The sequence below is a fragment of the Notechis scutatus genome, chromosome 2 (assembly GCF_049901735.1).
Source record: "Notechis scutatus isolate UNSWTSFEM ecotype Mainland chromosome 2, rNotScu1.2, whole genome shotgun sequence".
NCBI lineage: Eukaryota > Metazoa > Chordata > Lepidosauria > Squamata > Elapidae > Notechis > Notechis scutatus.
The window spans coordinates 35626201-35648725 of NC_142010.1; the positions used below are offsets into that span (position 1 = coordinate 35626201).

The window sequence follows — 22525 nt, forward strand, 5'->3', positions numbered from 1 at the left end:
CTGTTGGGTTGCAGAACCAAACCAGACAGTTATAGAGGTGCAGATGATAGACTCAATAATTCCTTGTAGAACTGTATCAGCAGCTCCTTGGGCAGTTTGAGCTTTCTGAGTTGGTGCAGAAAGAACATTCTTTGTTGTGCTTTTTTAATATCATTTTTTATGTTAGCTGTCCATTTTAGGTCATGTGATATAGTAGAACCTAGAAATGTGAAGGTCTCTACTGTTGATATTGTGTTGTCTAGTATTGTAAGAGGTGGTAGTATGGGAGGGTTTCTTCGAAAGTCTACCACCATTTCTACGGTTTTGAGTGTGTTCAGTTCCAGATTGTTCCGGTTACACCACAAGGCAAGTTGTATAACCTCCTGTGTGTATGCAGATTCATTGTTGTTTTGAATGAGACCAATCACTGTTGTGTCATCAGCAAACTTCAGTATTTTAACAGATGGATCGTTTGAGATGCAGTCATTGGTATATAGGGAGAAGTGGAGATAGCACACAGCCTTGGGGGGGCCCTGTGCTGATTGTACATGTATCGGATGTGATTCCGCCTAGCTTCACCTGCTGCTTCCTGTCTATTAGGAAGCTTATGATCCACTTACAAGTGTGTTCAGGTACTGCTAGTTGGTTTAATTTACTTAGAAGAGTGTCTGGAATGATGGTATTGAATGCTGAAGTCTACAAAGAGAACCCTTGCGTAGGTATTTGGAGATTCAAGGTGTTGTAGGATGAAATGCAGAGCCATATTAACAGCATCATCTGTCGATCTATTTGCTTGCTATGCAAACTGCATGGGATCTAACAGCAGATCCGTGATGGTTTTCAGGTGGGACAGCACAAGCCTTTCAGAGATTTTCATAACTACAGATGTTAGAGCAACTGGTCTGTAGTCATTCAGTTCCTCATTTTACCAAATGGATGGAAGGATGGAAGGCTGAGTCAATCTTGAGCCTGGTGAGAGTCGATCTGCCAAACTGCTGGCAGCCGTGATCAGCAGAAGTAGTCTGCAGTACTGCACTCTAAGCACTGCGCCACCATGGCTCATATAACATATAACAAGATATTATGATGAAACAAAGACAGGGTATTGGTACTTACCTGATACACCTGTTCTCTGTGAGCTGTGAAGAGCATCCAGTGATGGGAAGTTGCTTCAGTCCCTTCTAGAAAGGCTGGGCTTAAACTTGAGGACACTCCTCCTCCTCCACGAGACTCCTCCTTAGCGTCCCCAGTTTTGCGAAGCCAAGGTTTTGATACCCTATATGCTTAACCCTATGTAATAACCCTGGCCGGAACAGACCCCCTACCAGATGAAATAAAAGGGAGGGGCTGGATGCTCTTCACAGCTCACAGAGAACGGGTGTATCAGGTTTCTCACAAAATAAGGCCGGGCCTTTTTTTTTTGACCCCCAAAAGAATGGCTAGGCCGTTTTTTCAGGGGTGACTTAATTCCCCCCCCTTGCATCCTCGGGCGGGCGGGTGGCGATGGCTTGGATGTTGACCTCGGCGTTGGTGGGGCACTTCGTATCGGGAAACCTTCTGCCACTCTTCTATCTCCTCAACACTCGGCTTCAGGTGCTCCTGTCGCCACCTTCCCTTTGCCTTCAAAGGCAAAGCCAATTCTTTTAAAAATGACGCCCTACTACCGGTACGACAAAGACTCCCCTGCCCGAGAGGGCAGCCCAACCCCACATGGGGAGGCAAAACTCCTGGGGCTGCAGCGCAGGATCAGCCAACCCTGGGAGAAGCGCCCAGCCGCCATCCCTGCCTGGTGCCAGGCAGAGCACGAAGAGCTTCGTCTGGGGCGCCCAGCACAGATGACAGGCGGGCCTTCCTGCCCGGTGGCGGAGCTCTCGCCAAGGCAGCAAGCACCTCCCCGCTGGACCCTCCGCTCATCCTGCCAGAGCCGTGTGGACTGGGCAGAGCCGGGAAAGCGAGCCACGGTTGCACGCCCGCCTGCCAAGCAAATGAGCCGGGCCGACCCAAGCTTGGCTTCCTTCCCAAGGAAGCCCGAACCTGAAGGGGCCACCAGGAGAGGCCGCTCGAGGCAGTTATAGTGCCCACCCATCCGTGGACAGGGAGGCAAGGCGACGGCCTGCGCCGCGTCCTCCTCCGAGCTGAGCCCCGCTGAGTGAGCACCTCTGCCTGATGCCCACGCCACTGCAGCGTTTGGAGCTGCTGGCGCATTTGGAGATGCGTGGAGATGGGGACGGGCTGAGCGAGGAGTGGAAAGGACGGGCGGCTTCAGGCTCTCTCTGCCGGACCTGCCGTCCAGGGAAGCAGTGCTGCTGTCCTGTCCCTGTCCACGGACGGGTGGGCGCTATCATTGCCTTGGGCAGCCTCTCCCAGTGGCCCCTTTGGGTTCAGGCTTTGAGGGACTTTGGAAGGAAGCCAAGCTCAGGTCGGCCCAGCTCTTTCGGTTGGCAGGCGGGCGGACACCCGCAGCTCGCTTTCCCGGCTCTGCCCAGCCCGCACGGCTCTACCAGGATGAGCGGAGGGTCCAGTGGGGAGGCACTTGCTGCCTTGGTGAGAGATCTGCCGCCGGGCAGGAGGGTCCGCTTGTCAGCTGCGCTGGGCGCCCTAGGTAAAGCTCTTTGCGGTCTGCCTGGCGCCAGGCAGGGATGGTGGCTGGGCGCTTCTCCCGGGGTCGGCTGATCCTGCGCTGCGGCCATGGGAGATTCGCCTCCCCACGTGGGGTTGGGCTGCCCTCTCGGGCAGGGGAGTCTTTGTGGTACCGGTAGTAGGACATCGTTTTTAAAAGAATTGGCTTTGCCTTCGGAGGCAAAGGGAAGGCAGCAACAGGAGTGCCTGAAGCCGAGTGTCTCCGCCGGGCTCCGGTTGCAGAGAGGAGCCCTGGCTGGCCGCACGTGGCTGCACCAAACACCGTGGCATTTCTTTAAACACCACGGCAACACGGGGAGAAGGGAAAGCAATGGCGGAAGGTCTCCTGATACGAAGTGCCCCACCAACGCCAAGGTCAACGCAGGCAGCACCATATCTGGGTATGCAAAAAAAATACTTCCTAACAGCCAGCCCCCCCGCCATTCCCCCCATTTCACATGTTTAATATAGGCCTTAATTTGGGGGAGGGGCTTAATTTGATTTTATGCCTATAAAGCATGCTGGGACTTCCTATTGGGGGAGGCTGTATTGTTGGAGAAACACGGTAAGTACCAACGCCCTTTCTCCCATGAGCTGTTCAGAGCATCGAGTGATGGGGCATACCAAAGCTTGGCACTGTCCTAAGGGAGGGACTCCGTTTGGGTTGCAGACCTGTCTTTGAAATAACTTGCTGCAAAACTCGCCTACCAAATGAAGCCTCAAATACATCAATTTTATAATTTCTAATAAATGGAGATGGAGAAGCCCAGGTTGCAGCTTGGCAAATCTCCTTTATTGTAGCTTGGGTCGCCCATGCTGCTGTGGTGGCTGCACTCCTGGTGGAGTGAGCGGTAATGCCTTCGGGCACTAGAATCGAGTGAGAGTCATACGACTTAGCGATGGTGGCCCTTAGGCAACTATCTATGGTAGAGGATGAAACCTTGTGCCCCAGGGTATTAGGCTGAAAGGACACAAAGAGGGCTTCTGTCTTTCTGGAGGGCACCGTGCGCTCTATGTAGATGCGTAAGGCTCTTCTTACGTCCAAGTGATGCCATTGGTGTTCGAGCCTGTGTGATGGACGTGAGCAAAAATTTGGGAGCACCAGCGAATGCCGAATTAACTTTTGGAATGAAGGAGGGATCTGGTCTGAGAACCACTCTATCCGAATGGAAAATGCAGAGATCTTTGCGCATCGATAATGCAGCTAGTTCGGAGATTCTTCAGGCAGATGTAATTGCTATCAGGAAAACTACTTTGTAGGTTAGAAATCGAAGCGTCATGGTCAGTGGCTCAAAGGGACCTGTAGTAAGGGCCAATAGTACCTTATTTAAGTCCCAGGTTGCACTACGGGGGGCCTCAAGTTCTTGGCACTGCGCAGAAAACTGCGAATGCAAGGGTGATGAGATATGGAGGTAAGATCAGCCCAAGAAATGACCGAAGCCAGGGCCGCCACCTATTTTTGCAGAATATTGGGCGATAACCCTTTGTTTAGGCCCTCCTGTAAAAATTCTAATAACTGCGCTACTGATGGGGAAGTGGGGTCAATCTGAACCCTCTGACACCAACGGCAGAAGCTAGACCAGGTGGCCTCATAGATTTGGTTCGTCAAAGGACGTCAAGCCGACTGAATTGTGTGAATAACTTGAGTAGAAAGGTGTTCATCTCTCAGACGTCGCCGTTCAACTTCCATATGGCTAAGTTTAACCATTGGGGGTCCGGGTGTAGCACTGGGCCTTGAGACAACGATATGACCAATGATGGGATCCTCCATGGTGGTACCCTCGAGAGGTCCTTCAGGTCCGCGAACAATGTTCGCCTTGGCCAATAAGGAGCCACTAATAGCAGGTCCGCTTTTTCTTCCAGCAACTTCTGAATCAATTTGGGGATCACAGGGAGGGGAGGAAAGGCGTATAGCAGTCCAGTGGGCCAGTGACATCTGAGGGCATTCACGTCCTCCGCTCCCTGCAATGGATAACGAGAAATGTATCGGGGAAGCTGTGCATTGAGTGGGAAGGCAAACAGGTCGATTACTAGTTGGACCAACCTCCGAGTAGCCTCCAGAAAGAACTTGGGGTCCAGACGCCACTCTGATTGGTCTAACATGGCTCTGCTGAGCCAATCCACTTGTACATTTGCTACTCCAGATATGTGCTCCTCCTTTAGAGAGAGAAGATGGAATCGGCCCACAGGAATAGTCTTTCTGCTTCCCTCATTAGTAGATTGGAATGAGTGCCCCCTTGTTTGTTGATATGGGCCTTTGTAGTTATGTTGTCTGTTAAGATGAGCACGTGTTTGCAATGGAGATGTGGGAGGAATTGTCGGAGTGCCAAGTACACTGCTCTCAGTTCTAGCCAGTTGATATTGTGTGCCTTCTCTGAATCTGTCCAAAGGCCTTGCACTGTATGTGATTGGAAGTGGGGGACCCATCCCACTAGACTGATGCCTGTTGTAACAATCAACCTGTGTGGATCCTTGAAAGGGCATCCCTTGTTGATTTCGGGTCGTGTCCACCATCGTAGAGACCTGAGAACGGTTGATGGAACTTTTACGCGAGTCCTGGCGTCGTCTCTCCCGGCGCGTTGGTATGGCAGCAGGAACCATTGCAGGTGGCTGGAACACCTAGGGCCTGCTCCCTTAGGGGGCAGGGGATCCTGGAATAAATAGTTCCCCGATGCCTTTAGCAAATGTGGTCTCCTTGTTCTATTTTGCTTTGTTATCTATCATCTATCTATCTATCTATCTATCTATCTATCTATCTATCTATCTATCTATCTATCTATCTATCTATCTATCTATCTATCTAATTATCTATCTAATTATCTATCTATCTATCTATCTATCTATCTATCTATCTATCTATCTATCTATCTATCTATCTATTTTAATAACTTAAAGTACTTGTAATATCAAATATGGAGACCAGAACACCCCCCTCCAGACCCGGCACCTATATGAAGGCACAGAGGTCTGTAACTGACAATTAGATCAGTTTAGCTGCACTTATTGCCTGTGGAATCCAGCAGTTCAAGTCCTCTATCATCCAGTGGACTGGTGGTAGGGATCCCCCCTTCCCAGGTCCCCAAGAAGGGAAACCTTGTTGGGTAACTTGCCTCACAGACAGTAACAATTACTCAGCAAATTTAACCACGCAGCCTTTAAAATGGTGGCCTTCTGATGGCAGAATGAAAACAAAAGCAGCTATCACTGCCTGGCCTGCTGAAAGCAAAACCGCTCAGCGGGAAAGTGCAGGGGCTAATTCCCTGCCCTGAGATGTTCTGCGGGGAAAGCCTTGTAATAAAAAGGAAAAAAGGCTGCACTTTTAAATTGAAGCTTCAAACCTCGAAGGGACAGAGCATTTACTCAGCTGGCTGGGAGATCGGAGAGATAAGCTTCCTTGTTTAGAAGTTTAAGGCAGCTTTAGCCTCGGGAGGCTGGAACGTAAAAACAAACAAACAAACAAACCCCGAGCGAAATGACTTTTGGAGGTTCCCAGGGGGGTAGTTGGTGACAGAAACTATGGTTTTACCTGACCTGAGAAATAAATCAGCTAAATCGCCAGTGTTCTGTTCTGACCAGGAAAACAATAACACAACCTGTCTGAAGAAAGGCTGAGCTAAAACTGGGGACGCTAAGGAGGAGTCTCGTGGAGGAGGAGTGTCCTCAAGTTTAAGCCCAGCTTTTCTAGAAGGGACTGAAGCACCTTCCCATTACTGAAGGCTCTGAACAGATCATGGGAGAACATCAATGCCTTGAACACAACACATATGCAACCAGAAAGTTCTCAAAGTTGGATTGAGCAAAATGATTGACTGACATCTCAGCATGGGGGAAAAGCTAATTCCTGAAAATGTTACCTGTTGCTGCAAAGGCCCTTTGAATCCCAAATTTTCTGCCAGCCGTACTGCTTGAGTATCCTTCACGCCTTCAAAAATATCTATTTCTTCCTGTTACAATAAAGGGCATAAATAAAAATATTCAGCTGGAAAACAAATGTATAATTTCAACGGTTAAAAAAATACTTAACATATTCTGCAAATTAGCAATTAATATTTGGCAAGTTGCCAAAATTCCAAGAATGCAAGCTATAGGGTATGTTATAATTACCACACTCTCCATGAAAAAAGAGTCTCTTGGAAAATCATGAAATTCTTCAGGGTGGCATGCTGACAAGGCAATCTGACACCAGTTTTCACTTTTAATTACTGTACAGATGGCATTGATGAATACATATTCTGTTAATTTTTGTGACCAATTTAGACACGGAAACAAAGCAATGTTCTTAATGCCCAACAATATTCTTCTTCAATTTTTCAGTTCAAATATGCATTATTGTTCTTGTTGCTGTTGCTGTTTACAGAATGTTATGTGTTCACAAACTTATGGACCAGTCTCAGGTTAAGCTTTGTTACTGTCTCATTAAGCATTCTTTCATGTAGTAGCCATTTCTCACTCCTATAATTTGAAATAATAGAAGACTGTCATGTGAAAAGAAAAGGAATTTTGAGTAACCAATTTGAAAAATATAATGTTTACCTGCTGAGTGAATAGGAGGCTAATTTATAAATCAAAGGAATCAGATGCTTTTGCTATTGTTTTTCTATACCACTTCAGACTGGATATGATATTTGAAATGTTTTTGTTATGTTTATGTAGTGTATATTGTAGGTGGAGGTTTGAAAGCTGCATGCAACTAAATTTCATTTTAATGTATGCCAATTAATGTACATTTAAATGTGACAATAAAGTTATTCTAAGTCAGTTCTAAAGTACTGTACATCTACTGCACTAAACAGAGAAATTAAGGTCCCTGATATCACAGATATCTTTATGGGGATGAAATTAAATAATCTATATTTCCTTTATAGTGGTACAATCTATACTCCCCCCGACTTCATGATTATAAAGAAAACTTTGGAATGTGCAGAAATGGACAGGTTGTCAACTGGCTCTCATATTTTAAAGAGTACTTGTTGAGGCTACAAGTTCCCTCATGAGCTGTTCAGAGCATCCAGTAGTGGGAGGTGCTTCAGCCTCTGCATGTCTAGGCTGGCTTAATTGTGGAACGCTCCTCCTCCTCCACACGACCCCTCCCCAGCGTTCCCCAGTTTTGGCTCAGCCTCGTTGTGGACAGGCAGTGCTTTTTGTTCTTCCTTGGCCGAAACAGGAGTATTACTCAGCAGGTTTGGATATAGTCCAGTTCGTTTTTTTCAGGCTTTTAGCCTCCAAACCATTTTACGATCTCCCAACGTTAGCTCTCTCCATCTGGTCGTCGGAGATCATTTGCATTTTCAGGCAGTGCTGTTTCGTGCCCGAAGCTCCCCCCCCATCTGCTAGTTCTACCCCCTACCATTGTGATTCCGCATTGCCTTTCTCTATATCGGCAATAGTGGCGTGGGCGTTTTCGCTCTCATCCGAGTCGTATCGTTTGAGTTTTCCCTTCAGAACGCCGTCTTGGTGTGGAAAGCAGTAAGAATTCTTTCCACCCCTTCCCCCGCCGTTCCTTTTAGCCACAAGGAGAAGCCATCGGAGGCATTTCCCCACGCAGCGGGAGTATTTTGCTGGGAAGAGCGCATGCATGCCAAAAATAATGGCCATTGTTTTTGCCTTTACTTTAAAAAAAAATAACCTAAGGAATTATTACACCTCATTTTCTTATTAGATTCGAGGCCATCCGTGTATTATTGTTGGCTTAACCCTCACAGCCTTACCCAGCGGCACAACAGCCAGACCTGTGTCCGCCTGTTCAGGGAAGTTGTTGAAGGCCTCTCTTTATTATCTTGGCCTTTCAGGCGTTCTTAATTTGGCTGTTTGGATATTCACTCTATCAAGCTGTTTCTCTATTAATTTAAATGTATCTATATCTATATCTATATCTATATCTATATCTATCTATATCTATCTATCTATCTATCTATCTATCTATCTATCTATCTATCTATCTATCTTATCTATCTATCTATTGGTGACTTTCATTCACTCCAATAAAAATAATAATAACAATAACAATAACAATAATAAAATAATCAATATTAATATCTTAATAAGGAAATATATTATTACTGTGATACGACTCATATTATATATACATATATCTTAATTGAAAAACAAAACAAAACAAAACACGGGGATAAGATATTATCAGGGCAACCGGTCCCTTCTTGGATCAGGCCCCTGGGCGTGCCAACCGCCTCAACAGTATCGCTGTGAATAACGAGCAAACTGCATCTCTTTCAATTCAAAATGGCAGGCGGCAGTAGCTCTCAATCCTCAACATCAAGGGTCAAAGCTAAATTTCAGCACAAATCCAAGCAGACAAAAGGTCATTCTAAAGCTTCAGAAAAGGATGCCAACAGGCGCCATAAAGCATTAGAAAAGCAAATAGATAAGTGTGCAAGGGAGGCACACAGGTCCTCACAGGACCTTCTGCCCCCCAGTCCAGAACCATCTACCTCTTCCCATCCTCCTCCTCCCCTAGATCTCTCCCTCTCATCCAGACACAGCTTGATTTCCCAGAGTCAACAGGCCCAGTTGCCTGGAACACAGACCACGAGAAGGGCTCCTGAAGCTACATTCACTCCGACGGCTGCCGGTCTTCGACAGGACGACATTCTTCCAGAGGAAGTTCCAGAGAGAATGAAGGCGTGGATGGAGCTGGCAATCCGCCAGGGAATTGCAGCATGTCTTCAACACACAGTTCTGACCAGGGAACACCCGGTAACCACTGACTATGATTCTCAATCTCTAAGGTCGCTGACCAGATCGGAGCAACACTATACCCAGGTACAGTTTCAGGGGGACATGCCCCTCCAGGGACCGCAGGAGGAGGAGGAGGAGGCAGAAGAAGTGGATCACATTGATCAAAGGAGGCAGAAGAAGTGGATCACATTGATCAAATGGAACAGATTGGGTCAGGATCAATACATGACAGTGACCCGGCCCTGTCAGAAGCAGACCCCCTAGAAAGTGGGATGTCTGAGGATGAGTGCCTTATTCCTGATCAACAGGTATTTTCAGGCTTATTCTGCCCACAACTATTCAGATCACTTTTGTTTAAGGCAAAAAACATTGCACGCCTGAACAAGTTGGCCCCTTCTACCACTCCAACTCCTTCAGAAGTGGGACCAGAAGATCTAATTTACAACCAACCGGTAGTCGAGGCAGATGTGATTCCAGTTCCTCACATGTTTTCAGACCTGGTACAGAAACAGTGGGCGTCTGCAGCGGTGTACCCTGCCCCCACGGGATATGACAGGAAATATTTTAATTTGGCCCCTGATTTCTCAAAATTGTTGAATACTCCCGAAGTAGACGAACCTATAGTGGGATTAGCGTCCTCATCCTCCATTCCCAGTGAAGCACTGGAGGCATTAAAGCCGGAGGAAAAACGGGCCAAGCTTGCCCTACGCGGGGCCCATCAGTCTGATGCGTGGGCCATCAGAGCGGCCACGGCCACTTCCTTCTTTACTCGTGCTTCTCTCAGGTGGCTCCGTCCCTTATGGGAGCATGTCCCTAATTCCAACATTAGAGCGCACCAAGATATTGCAAAACGTATAGCAGCCGCTGAATTCTCAGCTGACGCAACTTATCATGCGGTCAAGTTTTCATCCAGGGCCATTACCTCACATGTCACAGCACGACGCTTACTATGGTTAAAACATTGGCAAGCGGACATTAAGCACAAATGCAAACTGGCTTCATCTCCTATTGTGGGAGACAGACTCTTTGGCCCTGCCCTCGACCCGCTGCTAATCGAAACCCGAAACAAAAAGAAAATTCTACCTTCTCTTTTTCGGAAGTCAGATTCTAGAAACCCTCAGTCCTTTCGGAGAGGATCCTTTCGGCCCTTTTATCAGGGATTCTTCTCACCCAGATACCAGAGACCCCCATCTTTCAGACCAGGGCAGCAGCCAGAGAGGTCTGACTTCGGGGATAGGAACAGAAGGGGTGGCCAATCCAAGAGATCCTTTCGAGGAGCAGGAAATAGGTCTTTCTGGCGTCCAAGATAACTCCCCGGACCTGGCTCCCATTGGAGGATGCCTTAAATTATTCGCTGACCAATGGGACTCCTCAACGTCTGATTCCTGGGTCAGAGACACGATCAGATTTGATCTTGCGCTGGAGTTTCAATCCACTCCCCCAGACTTTTTCATGTCATGCCCTATTTCCAGAGATCCGGTTAAACGTAATCTTATGGAAACAGCTATCCATCATCTACTGGACATACGAGCCATCCAACCAGTAGCTACCAATCAACGAGGGCGAGGTTTCTACCGTATTTGCCGGTGTATAAGATGACTTTTTTGCCCTGAAAAACATGCCTCCAAGTGGGGGGTCGTCTTATACGCCGGGAGGACTCCGACTCCCACTTCGAGCTTGAGTTGCAGCCGGGAGGGAGGCTGGGGGAGCGGTGTGTGTGTGTGTGTGTGGCGGGTGTCACTCGCCACGCGCTGCGCAACCTTTCCCCTCTTCCTTCCTTAGCGGTGTGGGGAGGAGAGGATTCGAAGATCCTCACGTGCGGCGTACTTTTCTTTTTCTTTTTTTTTTTTTGCACGCAGGTTTTGCATGCGGCGGCTGTAGGTTAAGGATGGGGAGCCCCGGGTGGGTTATCAGGTTTACGGTGCTTCCAACATGTGCGAACGGTGGGAGAGCGGAGAAGAGAGCGAGCGAGCGCCCGCTGTGTGAAATCCTGCCGTCAAAGCAACACTGGGGGAGGCAGGGTATAAATTTACCAGGTTAATGTAGCAATGGTGATTAATGCCCAGAACATTGTTTGCGGGTATTGGGGTGTGTGTGTGTGTGTGTGTGTGTGGTGGTGGTGGTGAGGAGAGGTTGTCCTTTGAATGCGGAAAAGTAGGTGTGACCTTGTGTAGGAAAATAAAGAGATCCTTTTAGCGTGTTTGGCTTCTTTGCCTCCCTCGTTCGTTTTGACGTGGAGATAATGGCCTTCGGGCGGGAGGGGAAGAAAACGGTAGCTGGATCTTTTCAAATTTCACTTACTCTCCTGCCTCACTTCAATATGTCTGAGCGACTCCAGATACTGGAAGACTTTTTGAATGAAAGTGTTACCTCCATATTTTTTTTAAAGAGGGCCACTTGGGGAAAAAAAAGATTCTAAGGAATTCCTTGTTTCTTGATTAAAGAGAAGGCATTGAATATACTGTTCCTTGGCAGCCTTTTCAGTGTCCGGGTTTTTGGTGTGTGTGTGTGTGTGAGAGAGAGAGAGAGAGAGAGAGATCAGCTGTATTGAGAAGAGAACGTTTCCTGTGTTCTCATTTTATTTACAACATATTTTATGCTTAATGGTAAGCAATGAAAAATATTTTTAAAACTCATTTCTAAACTCCATAGCTATTTGCATATTCTTGGTTCAAAATTGGATTAGCTCATTTCAAAATTGTCCAAAGCAGAAAAGTGCGTCAAAAAAAAAAAAAAAAAAGTGCAAAAGTGGAAGGTGTGTGGAAGAGGGGTAGTCTTATACGGCGAGTATATAACAAACTCTATATTTTGAGTGGAAATGTTGGGGGGTCGTCTTATACGCCCAGTCGTCTTATACGCCGGCAAATACGGTATTCACATCTTTTTATTGTTCCCAAAAGTTCGGGGGGGTGGAGAGCAATATTGGATCTGAAACGTCTCAACCGTTTTTTAGTATATTGCAAGTTTAAAATGCACACCCTGCAATTTATCTTAGTTCGCATCAGAAAGGGTGACGTCCTTACGTCCATAGATCTGACGGAGGCGTGCCTACATATTGCTATTCGGCCTTTCCACTATAAATTTCTGAGATTCTGTTATAATAACCACCATTTCGAATATGTGGCCCTTCCTTTCGGACTAGCTTCTTCCCCTAGGACCTTCACGAAGGTTCTCGCAGCGCTAGCTGCTCATCTCCGTGATATCCCCATATGACTCCAGTGTTATCTTGATGACATCTTGATTTTGTCATCTTCCGATCATCAAGCAGTCAGAGATACTCAGAACACATTACAATCTGTACAACAACACAGGTTCTCAATAAATTGGAAAAAGAGTCATTTAACCCCATCGACTCGGTCAACCCATCTGGGGGCAGTTATATACAGTGGAAGGCAAAGTATACCTGTCACCAGATAGACTAAATAGCCTTCAGCAATTAGTTAAGAAGATCAGGGGTCTTAAGAGGGTGTCCCTAGCGGAACTATCAAAATTGTTAGGCAAGATGATCTCATGTATATCTATCATCCCTTGGGCCCGGCTCCACACTAGATCCCTCCAGGGGTTCCTGCTCCTGTACCAGCGCTCTGGCCGAAGCAACTCCAAATACAAGATCAAGGTACCATCAAAGGTCCTCATATCTCTCCTCTGGTGGACCAGACCAGTCATCAACAGATGCTGCCTCTTCAAAGAGCCACACAGACTTACCATCACCACTGATGCCAGCCTGTTTGGATGGGGAGTGCACGTTCAATCGCTCACAACCCAAGGCCGCTGGTCCACCATAGAACAGTCGTGCAGCAAAAACTGGCTGGAGCTTCGAGCAGTACACCTGGCTCTCCGCAGCTTCCTTCCACAAGTACGCAATCAGCACATACTAATATTGACCGACAACGTAACAGCCAAAGCTCACATAAACAAACAGGGGGCACACAGTCGAAACATCTCATGCGGGAAGCGGAGCGCATGTGTCATTGGGTGGAGAGCAACCTACTTTCCATCAGAGCAGAGCACATTTTGGGCCTGTTGAATACACATGCAGACTGGCTAAGCAGGGCCACAATTGATCAATCGGAGTGGAGCCTCCATCCGACCCTGTTTCAAGAGGCGATCAGGACATTTGGTGGTGGACCTGTTCACTTCCCCCCTCAATGCTCAGGTACCCCTCGCAAGGAGCAGAGAACTTCAATTTGCTCCACTATCGTTGGTCCCCGGGGCTTCTGTATGCATTTCCGCCACTTTCACTGCTTCCCAAGGTCATCCAGAAACTGCTAGACGAGAGGGCAGAGCTGCTTCTAGTAGGTCCTTACTGGCCCAGACAGCTGTGGTTTGCAGACCTCCGCAGTCTATCCATATCAATACTATGGAGAATTCCGCCAGACAGGGTCTTGCTAACCCAGGGACCCCTTCAACATCCGGACCCTCAATGGTTGCACCTGACCATCTGGAGGTTGAGCGGAGTCGTCTGAAGAGCGAAAAGTTTTCCAACAGAGTCATCGCCACCTTCCAGGCCGCCAGACGCCCCTCAACAACTCGCATTTACAATTCCACATGGTCCAGTTTCTGCAAATGGTGTGCCAAGTCTCGAATTGATCCCATCTCTCCATCTGTTGCTCAAATCCTAGAGTTCTTGCAAGAGGGACTTGACAAGGGACGTTCACCTAATACGTTGAAAAGACAGGTGGCGGCCTTGGCGTCAGTTCTCACTTGTGAAGGTCTACTATCTCTTTCCCATCATCCATGCATACGGAGTTTCCTCCGAGGAGCCACAAATTTACGCCCTCCAGCGGTACACTGTTATCCCACCTGGGACCTTAACAAGGTCCTCGTCGCACTCACCAAGAGCCCTGTTGAACCCTTGAAATCGTCAAGTCTCCAATTTCTGACGTATAAAGTAGTTTTCCTTGTAGCGATCACTTCTGCTCGTCGTATTTCGGAACTTGCAGCTTTGTCTATCAGACAAGATCTTTGTGTTTTCCATTCTGACTGTGTGGTCCTTCGTCCTGATCCTATGTTTATTCCCAAAATTAACTCGGTTTTTCATAGGGCACAAGAACTGATACTTCCTAATTTTTGTCCCAGACCATCCCAAGGGTTGGAACTACAATGGCATAGGCTTGATGTGAGGCGAGCATTGATAATATATATTAACCGCACAGCAACTTTCAAAAAAACGGAAGCCTTATTTGTGTCGTTTCAGCCCAACACTCAGGGATGCAAGGTCTCATCTTCTACAATAGGCCGTTGGCTATGGGCCACGATAGCGAAAATGTATCAGACTCAATCGCTGCAGGTGCCCAGGGGCATAACAGCTCATTCAACAAGGAGCGCCGCAACATCGGCAGTGTGGGCCACACAGGCACCAATAACTGAAATTTGTCGAGCCGCAACCTGGGCCTCTCCATCACCATTCATTAGGCATTATAAAATAGATGTGTTTGCATCCGCTGAGGCCTCCTTTGGCAGAAGAGTTCTGCAACGGGTCCACAGGGATCAGGAGGGGTTTCCAGGCCAGACGGAGTCCCTCCCATAGGACAGGCCAAGCTTTGGTATGTCCCACTACTGGATGCTCTGAACAGCTCATGGGAGAAAGGGTGTTGGTACTTACCTGACACGCCTGTTCTCTTTGAGCTGTGAAGAGCATCCAGCCCCACCCCTTTTCCATCTGGTGGGGTCCTGTTTTGGCCAACGAATTTGTTAGGGCATTGAGGACAAGGGCGTTTATTTCTCTCATCTTCGCCAAAACTGGGGAACACTGGGGAGGAGTCCCGTGGAGGAGGAGGAGCGTTCCACAAATTAAGCCCAGCCTAGACATGCAGAGACTGAAGCACCTCCCACTACTGGATGCTCTTCACAGCTCAAAGAGAACGGGCGTGTCAGGTAAGTACCAACGCCCTTTTTGTCCATTTACCAGGCTATAATTCCCATTATATACAATTAAACTTTCTTCAACAGGCATGTAAGAACTGTACTGCAAAAAAAGAATAATCTAACCAAGTTAATATTCATTAACTTACATAATTTACTAATTAGCAAAAGTAATTTGCAACTATTATAAACTCTTCCAAGGTCATGTCCCACTTTGTACTACATTCAGACACTGAAAATCCTCACATTCCATTCTGCTATAAATGTAAAGTGTGAATAAATAGGTGGACCTATCTTTTTTTTTTTTTTTAGATCTGCTATTCCATAAGTCGGGTTACCACTACACCTCCCTTCAGTAGAATATTACTGTTCATACCTTCCCTAAAAATACAGAATGAATAATGAAAACAATGCAATGAAACTTACATTTCATTGCATTGGTGGATTTAGTCCAACAATGTAACTTAAGTAAGGCTTTTCACACTTCCCCTGGACTCTTTCTGAACCTCCCCAAGAGAGGTACATCTCACAGTTTGGGAAACCCTGCAGTAAGTAGTAGAACGATCTCTTCAAAGTAAGAACTTTTAATGGGAGATAAAGATGAACAGATTAATAGAGCGTGGAAGTGTCTGTACAAGCACTAGCATATGAGAATGGTTACATTGTTGTTGAAATAACATAAAAAAACTGTGTACCTGGAAGTACAGGTAGTCCTTTAATTCAGCCCCAAATTTTTTGTCGCTAAGCTTGACAGTTGTTAAGTGAGTTTTGCCCCATTTTATGACTTTCCTTGCCACAGTTGTTAAGTTACTGACACGGTTGTTAAGAAATCTGACTTCCCTATTGACTTTGCTTGTTGCAAACGGTGCTCACATGACCCTGGGACGCTGCAACCGTTATAAATATGAGTCAGTTGCCAAGCATCTGAATTTTGACCACATGACCATGAAGATACTGCAATGGTTTTAAATGTGAAAAAATGGTCATAAATCACTTTTTTCAGTGCCATTGTAACTTCAAAGTTACTAAACAAACTGTTGAGGACTACTGTATGTAATTCAAATAATTTGTGTGATAATGTCATGATGCACAAAGGTTATTGATAATCATATTAGCTCCTGTTCAGGTTAAATATGTATCAAAATCTACACGAATTTATTTATTATTTTATTCAATCCATTTGTGTGCTGCCCATCTCATCCAGAGAAAGACTTTGGACTGCTTCTAAATATTAAAATCAAATATTAAAAATCATTAGCTCCCCTTCTGGATGCATCAATATAAATGTATATAAAACATCTGGAACATTTGAGGAATGCTTTACAGATATCATCATAGGTCTTCTATTAATAGTCACATCAACTCAGACTTGATTATTTATTCAAAGAGAATATAGCAGTGCAGTTTGCGTGAACACAAACAATTTTAAACTAAAATGTACCTTGAAAATAAGTTCTGGAGTTTTTGCAGCTACTTCTTCGATATCAACTCCACCTTGTGGGCTACCAACAAGAACAGGCCCATTGCAAGCTCGATCCATTAATATTGCAAAATATGTCTCTCTGGAAATGTTTAGTGCTTCTGCCACCATAACCTAAAAAATATAATTTGACAATGTATTATTAGTATGCCTTGGCTAACAAGATCCAACAGTGTTTTCATTTTATTGGCTGTATAAGAGATAAAGTCTTCCAAATGAGGAAGAGAATCTAGCATCTGTAATAACAGAATGCCAGAGTTCAACCCACATTCTGGAATCCTTCAGTAATGTGTTATAAAATTAATTATTTCCTTAAAATGTGGGTACCTTATTATATTATCATCATGTAAATGGAAAGTATACCTTTCCATTTCAACTTATGACAATCTGAGAGAGATGGTATCCCAGGAGCAGTTCCCCAGAGGGAACATTTCAGAAAGGGTCGGGATGAGAGAGAAGAGGCAGCCCAGTCCAGAGCTGGTTAGTAGACAGGGCAAGAAAGCGAGGATAGCCTCTACCTAGAATCTCCCACAGTATATCCTTTAGGGCAGGGATATCAAATTGGCGGCCTGCGGGCCGAATGCGTCACGTGAAGGCCACGCCTACCCCAGCTCCACAAAGGAAAAAACATTGTGATACATCACATGATGGCAATGTGACGTGGCGAATTTGACACCTGTGCTTTAGTGTGAGAATAGTAAGAATTTAGTCTGGCAAGATTCTGTCTATTGTATGTAAGCAAATAAAGAAGTGAGTAGTGGAGGATTGTTCCACACTGCTCTTGGGCTTAGCTCAGCAGAATCACCCACAATACAGATTATCCCCTATGGTGAAGACAGTGATTCAATTTTGGGAGATTAGTAGATATAGAGCCATAGTGGTGCAGTGGTTAGAATACAGTACTGCAGGCTACTTCTGCTGACTGCCGGCTGCCAGCAAGTTTGGCACTTTGAATCTCACCAGGCTCAAGGTTGACTCAGCCTTTCATCCTTCCGAGGTTGGTAAAATAAGGACCCAGATTGTTGGGGGCAATTATGCTGACTCTGTAAACCACTGAGAGAGGGCTGTAAAGCACTGTGAAGCGGTATATAAGTCTAAGTGCTATTGCTATTGAAGCCAGTGCCCCTTCAACTGCAGTGACCTCCATTAAGTATGTGAAAAATAGAATCAAAATATTTTCAACTATTCTAAAGCTGTACATTTCATGATGGCAGCAGGTTGTCTCCTTCTTCTTTAGACCAAGAAGAAACTGTCAACTTTGCGGAACAGATTAGACTAAAGCAGGGGTGTCCAACCTTGGCAACTTTAAGACTTGTGGACTTCAACTCCCAGAATTCCTCAGCCAGCTTTGCTGAAATTGTAACATCTACATCAAGTCATTGGAATCTCATTTAGAATGTGAAAGAATTAATCAGAAATAATGCATGTCAATAATTTCAGTAGTATATTAAGCAAACAACTCACATAATTCACATGTTATAAACACTATGCAAAATTACAAATTGTGTATTATCTTAATTGTTAAGATGGAGCTGCTATACTATCCAGAATAGGATAGCATCTTAAAGGCATGGCAGCTTTAATAATCTCAGGAAGATATACATAACATGGGATGGTCTTTCTTATTCAGCCTTCTGATAGGAATAGGTATTAAATATCTTGATTGCAAGATTAGGAATTCTACATTATCTCTCTTAGGGATGGATGGGCACAGAGAGAAAAGATAAACATGGAGAAAATAAAATACACATAGAAGAGTGACAATAAAGAAACATGACTGCAGGAAGGGAAAGGAAGAAATGGGTGGAAGAAGATAGGTTATGCTCTGCTTGAAGACATGGCAGCAGCAACAGAAAGAAAGAAAGAAAGAAAGAAAGAAAGAAAGAAAGAAAGAAAGAAAGAAAGAAAGAAAGAAAGAAAGAAAGAAAGAAAGAAAGAAAGAAAGAAAGAAAGAAAGAAAGAAAGAAAGATAGATAGATAGATAGATAGATAGATAGATGCTGGACCACACTTGAATTGAAACAGGACAAAAGCGAGAGCTAGTTTGATGTAATGGTTAAGGCACCAGGGTAGAAACTATGTATTCTAGGTCCTTTCTTAGGTACAAAACGAGATGGGTGACCTTGGGTCAGTGACTCTCTCAGCCCTAGGAAGAAGGCAATGGCAAGCCACTTCTGAAAAACCTTGCCAAGAAAAATGGACAAACTTGTCCAGGCAGTTGCCAGGAAGCAAGACAAACGTGAAAGGCATGTGCATAAATAAAAAAGTCTGAGACTTTTGGTGGTAGAGATAGGTAAATATGGCCTCTTACATTGAGTTGCATTTGAATTAAGAGGTGGCAGCAGCAACAGAAAGACAGTGCTGATGTTACTATGTTTAAGAGAAAGGGGTCAAGTACAACAACCTTCCCTTCTTCACAAGACTATCCAGAATGTATTCAACGTTTGGAACTAAAGTTTCCAGATTTCAGCTGGAAATCCAAGCCTAGTTAGAATATGTCTGCCCAAATCCCAAGACACACTGTATCCAAAACAAGATATGGTTTTCATTTCATGCCCACCTCTAACCCGTATCATCTGGTAAAACAATACTGACATTTAATATGAAATTCATTTTTCATTTAAAAAGAAGGAAATGTTCCTCTGATCCAGAGAGAAAATATTGAGAGTTAGCTGTTCCTGATGAAGACCTGGAATTTCCAGAAAAGTTTCCTGTGCTTCCATCCAATGCTGATGTAACTTTGCAGAAGTGATGAATATCTGTACCTCAGGTATAGGATGAGGGTGAAAGTTCATTCTCTGAGCTTGTTGGTTGATGTATATCTTGTGCTTGCTTATCTCATTTAGACTTCCTTCCTTCTTTCCTTTCCTTTCCTTTCCTTTCCTTTCCTTTCCTTTCCTTTCCTTTCCTTTCCTTTCCTTTCCTTCCTTCCTTCCTTCCTTCCTTCCTTCCTTCCTTCCTTTTCTCCCTCCCTCCCTCCCTGTCATTTCTTCAAATTTACCCTCAAGGAACTATAATTTGGCATTTTTTGTGACATGTGTCGGGAACATCTTTTATTTGTGATAGAATTCCATCTGGACATACAACTAAGGATACATGCACATGTTCATTATAGCTCAGTAATACAGAATTTTGTTTTGTCCAGTGGAATTCCCAAGGAAATCTAATAGTCCAATACACTTACAGATTAACCAACTTTTTATTCTGCTTTATCCATAGTATAGTAAAAATCTGTACTTATTTCACTTTCATATCTCAATGTGGCATCTGGATGGTAAAGAATTCGATCTTTAGTCCACACAGACACAGAAAGGATTCTCCAATACATGCAGACAAATGTACATGCCATGGAGATGCAACATGATGTTCTGTACTGTATACTGTAAAAGTTAAGACATGAAATTGTCTCTGTATAAAACAGGCAGCAGGACCTTCCAATATAGACAAACCAATACTCAAGAGTATTTACATCTGCATCTTTCTATACCTACAGTATACAAAATTACTCTGGGAAACAATCCACAGACAACAGGTCTATATACATATAGCACACCCACACACATAAATACATAATTACTTAAGTACATGTCCATGCAAGAATATCTCCCCACATACAAATATGTACCAAAGAAGCCTGATTCCAATCATAAAAGTTTACCCATTTAGCAAAACTTTGCAAATTTTATTTTTTTAATAAAATTATTAATACTGCCCCAAACTAGGAGGAATAAGACAAAATACTTAAATTTTAAATGAAGGGATGGAATTCATATCCTTATTATTGAAACCTTCTGTAATGACTTCCATAGATTATTATTACAAGAAACGATAATTATTTTTGTTTAAAAATCCATCCATCTAAATGACACTTCAGTAAAGTTAAATTCTTTTATTGTTTGGAGAACAGGGGCAGGTAAATCAACTGCGATATACTGAAACTGTCTTTGAAGATAACCAAGCTCTCCAAATGTCAGGATGCCGTAGGAGAATTTTATGTAAACCTATAAAATAGCTGTCCATGTAATAAAACCTGAGCCAGGAGTGGGGTGGGGAAACTCTGTTTATTTAAGATAGATTGATCTTCCACTAACATTTTTATGTATTGCTGCAGGGAAAGAAATGTACTTTCAGAAGCTCATTGGTTGATAAGGAGGCCATCTGCACCCAGGACTATAAACTAGGTTGTGTCACTTCTAACCCAACTTTCTCAAGAAGTCTTGTGATATGGAATTTCACGAGAGAGCTCTCTATTGGAAACCCTACTTCTTCTCAAGAGATGTAATAATTATATGGCTTCTGGTTGGGGTAAGAAGAACTGTGTAGCTGTCTAGCTGTATGGGAGCAAGGCATGGGGGAGCAGTACACTATATTGTTTTATATCCTAATAAATCTCAGGAATAAACTTCGCAGTACTTTGTGTAACATTGGGTACCTCAACTTTAAATCTAACATTTTAAAATGACCGCTTCCAAAGACACATACAAATACCATCAGGAATCACATTTGTGCAGTATTTTAGCACATGGTATATTTTTGGTCTTGTAGGCTGAAAGGATTGCTAAGAAGATAAGATGAAACAAGTCAAAGAACGTTTCTTCCCTATAGATGAATCCATGCATTAGCAGTAAGATACTCACTTCGACCGAAAGTGAACTGCCTTCCCTAATCTTTGTAATAAAACAAAATGATTGCCCAGATTTTGTCATTAGGTAAGAACCTGTCCATTCCATTGAAAGAAAAAGAGCAGTCCATTTTTTAGGGAAGCTCAGATAATACTTTGAAAAATTTGCAAAATTCTGATGGGAGTCAACGAGCTTGAAACTTCCTTCCATACCAACTGGAAACTCTATTTTGGAAATCAACTCTCTATATGATCAAAATCCTGGAAACAATTTTGTTGAAGTTTGAAAGTATCATATTTTTTTAACAAATGAACAAAATCAGAGGTATTAATTCCACTTGGCAATTTCTCTTAGTTTTTTACAAACTACAATATAGAATTTGCCTACTTTATGTCAGCACTAATAGATTACAAGCAAGCTTTAACACATGGGAGGGGGTCTAATCTTTTGGCTTGCCTGAGCCACACTCAGTGAAGAGAAATTGGGCCACATATAAATATATATAATATAGTGAATGTTAACATTTTACAATCTTGTGGGGCTGCATGCAGCCTGTAGGTTGGTCATGTCTGATTTAATGTATCAATATCCTGATAGCCTCTGTCTTTTCTCAACTAATAATCATAATGGTCATCACTGATTCCCAAATGACTTGACACTTGTGCACTAATATAATCAGAAACATCCTTTTCAAATTTAACTTGACCATGGAAAAGTCATATTTTAGTTGTAAGTAAAAGAACCATCTTTTGTGTCAGTATGTCCAAGGCCATTAAAGTAATGACCAGGATAAGCTGGATAGTTTAGGAAGGATGAATGTTGTTTTTATATCTTTAAAATGTTCTTGCATTTTCCTATATTTAATTATTCCAGTGAAATCAATGAACCTTTGCATACAGGCATGGAGACTGCAATCTGAAATAAGTTTTAAATCAAGAATTCAGTTTTCACAAACACTAACTAAATTATGGATAAGGCATTATTTAATATCTGTTTTTTAAGCTCTCTCATGGATCTCTGTTATCTTCTATCATCTAAGCCAAATTTTGGTGTTTCATAGAAGACAGCTCTATCAAGGGCTGTAAGTCAATGTTATCTCTCTATAAGAAGAAACAACACTGCAACCAGTTGCAGGGAAATTGAAAAGAGTGTATCTTCATCTCTTGCTTACAAGTACCTCAAAAATACTTGCATTGGCCTTTTAAGAAACATATGCTTGACTAAGGTAAATTTTGGCCAGGTGTGTTTATATTTTTACATTCTT

The 22525-nt window shown here is 44.0% G+C and overlaps 1 protein-coding gene across 1 annotated transcript in view; it reads right to left on the reverse strand.

Annotated features, from left to right (window-relative positions):
• Positions 1-22525, reverse strand: part of SUCLG2 (succinate-CoA ligase GDP-forming subunit beta) — a 243557-nt gene that overhangs the window by 98817 nt on the left and 122215 nt on the right. Inside the window, exons 5-6 of the mRNA XM_026679375.2 lie at positions 16601-16753; positions 6453-6542 (exon numbers count right to left, since the gene is read on the reverse strand). Of these exons, the coding sequence (XP_026535160.1) occupies positions 6453-6542; positions 16601-16753 (243 nt within the window). The remainder of the gene's footprint in view (positions 1-6452; positions 6543-16600; positions 16754-22525) is intronic.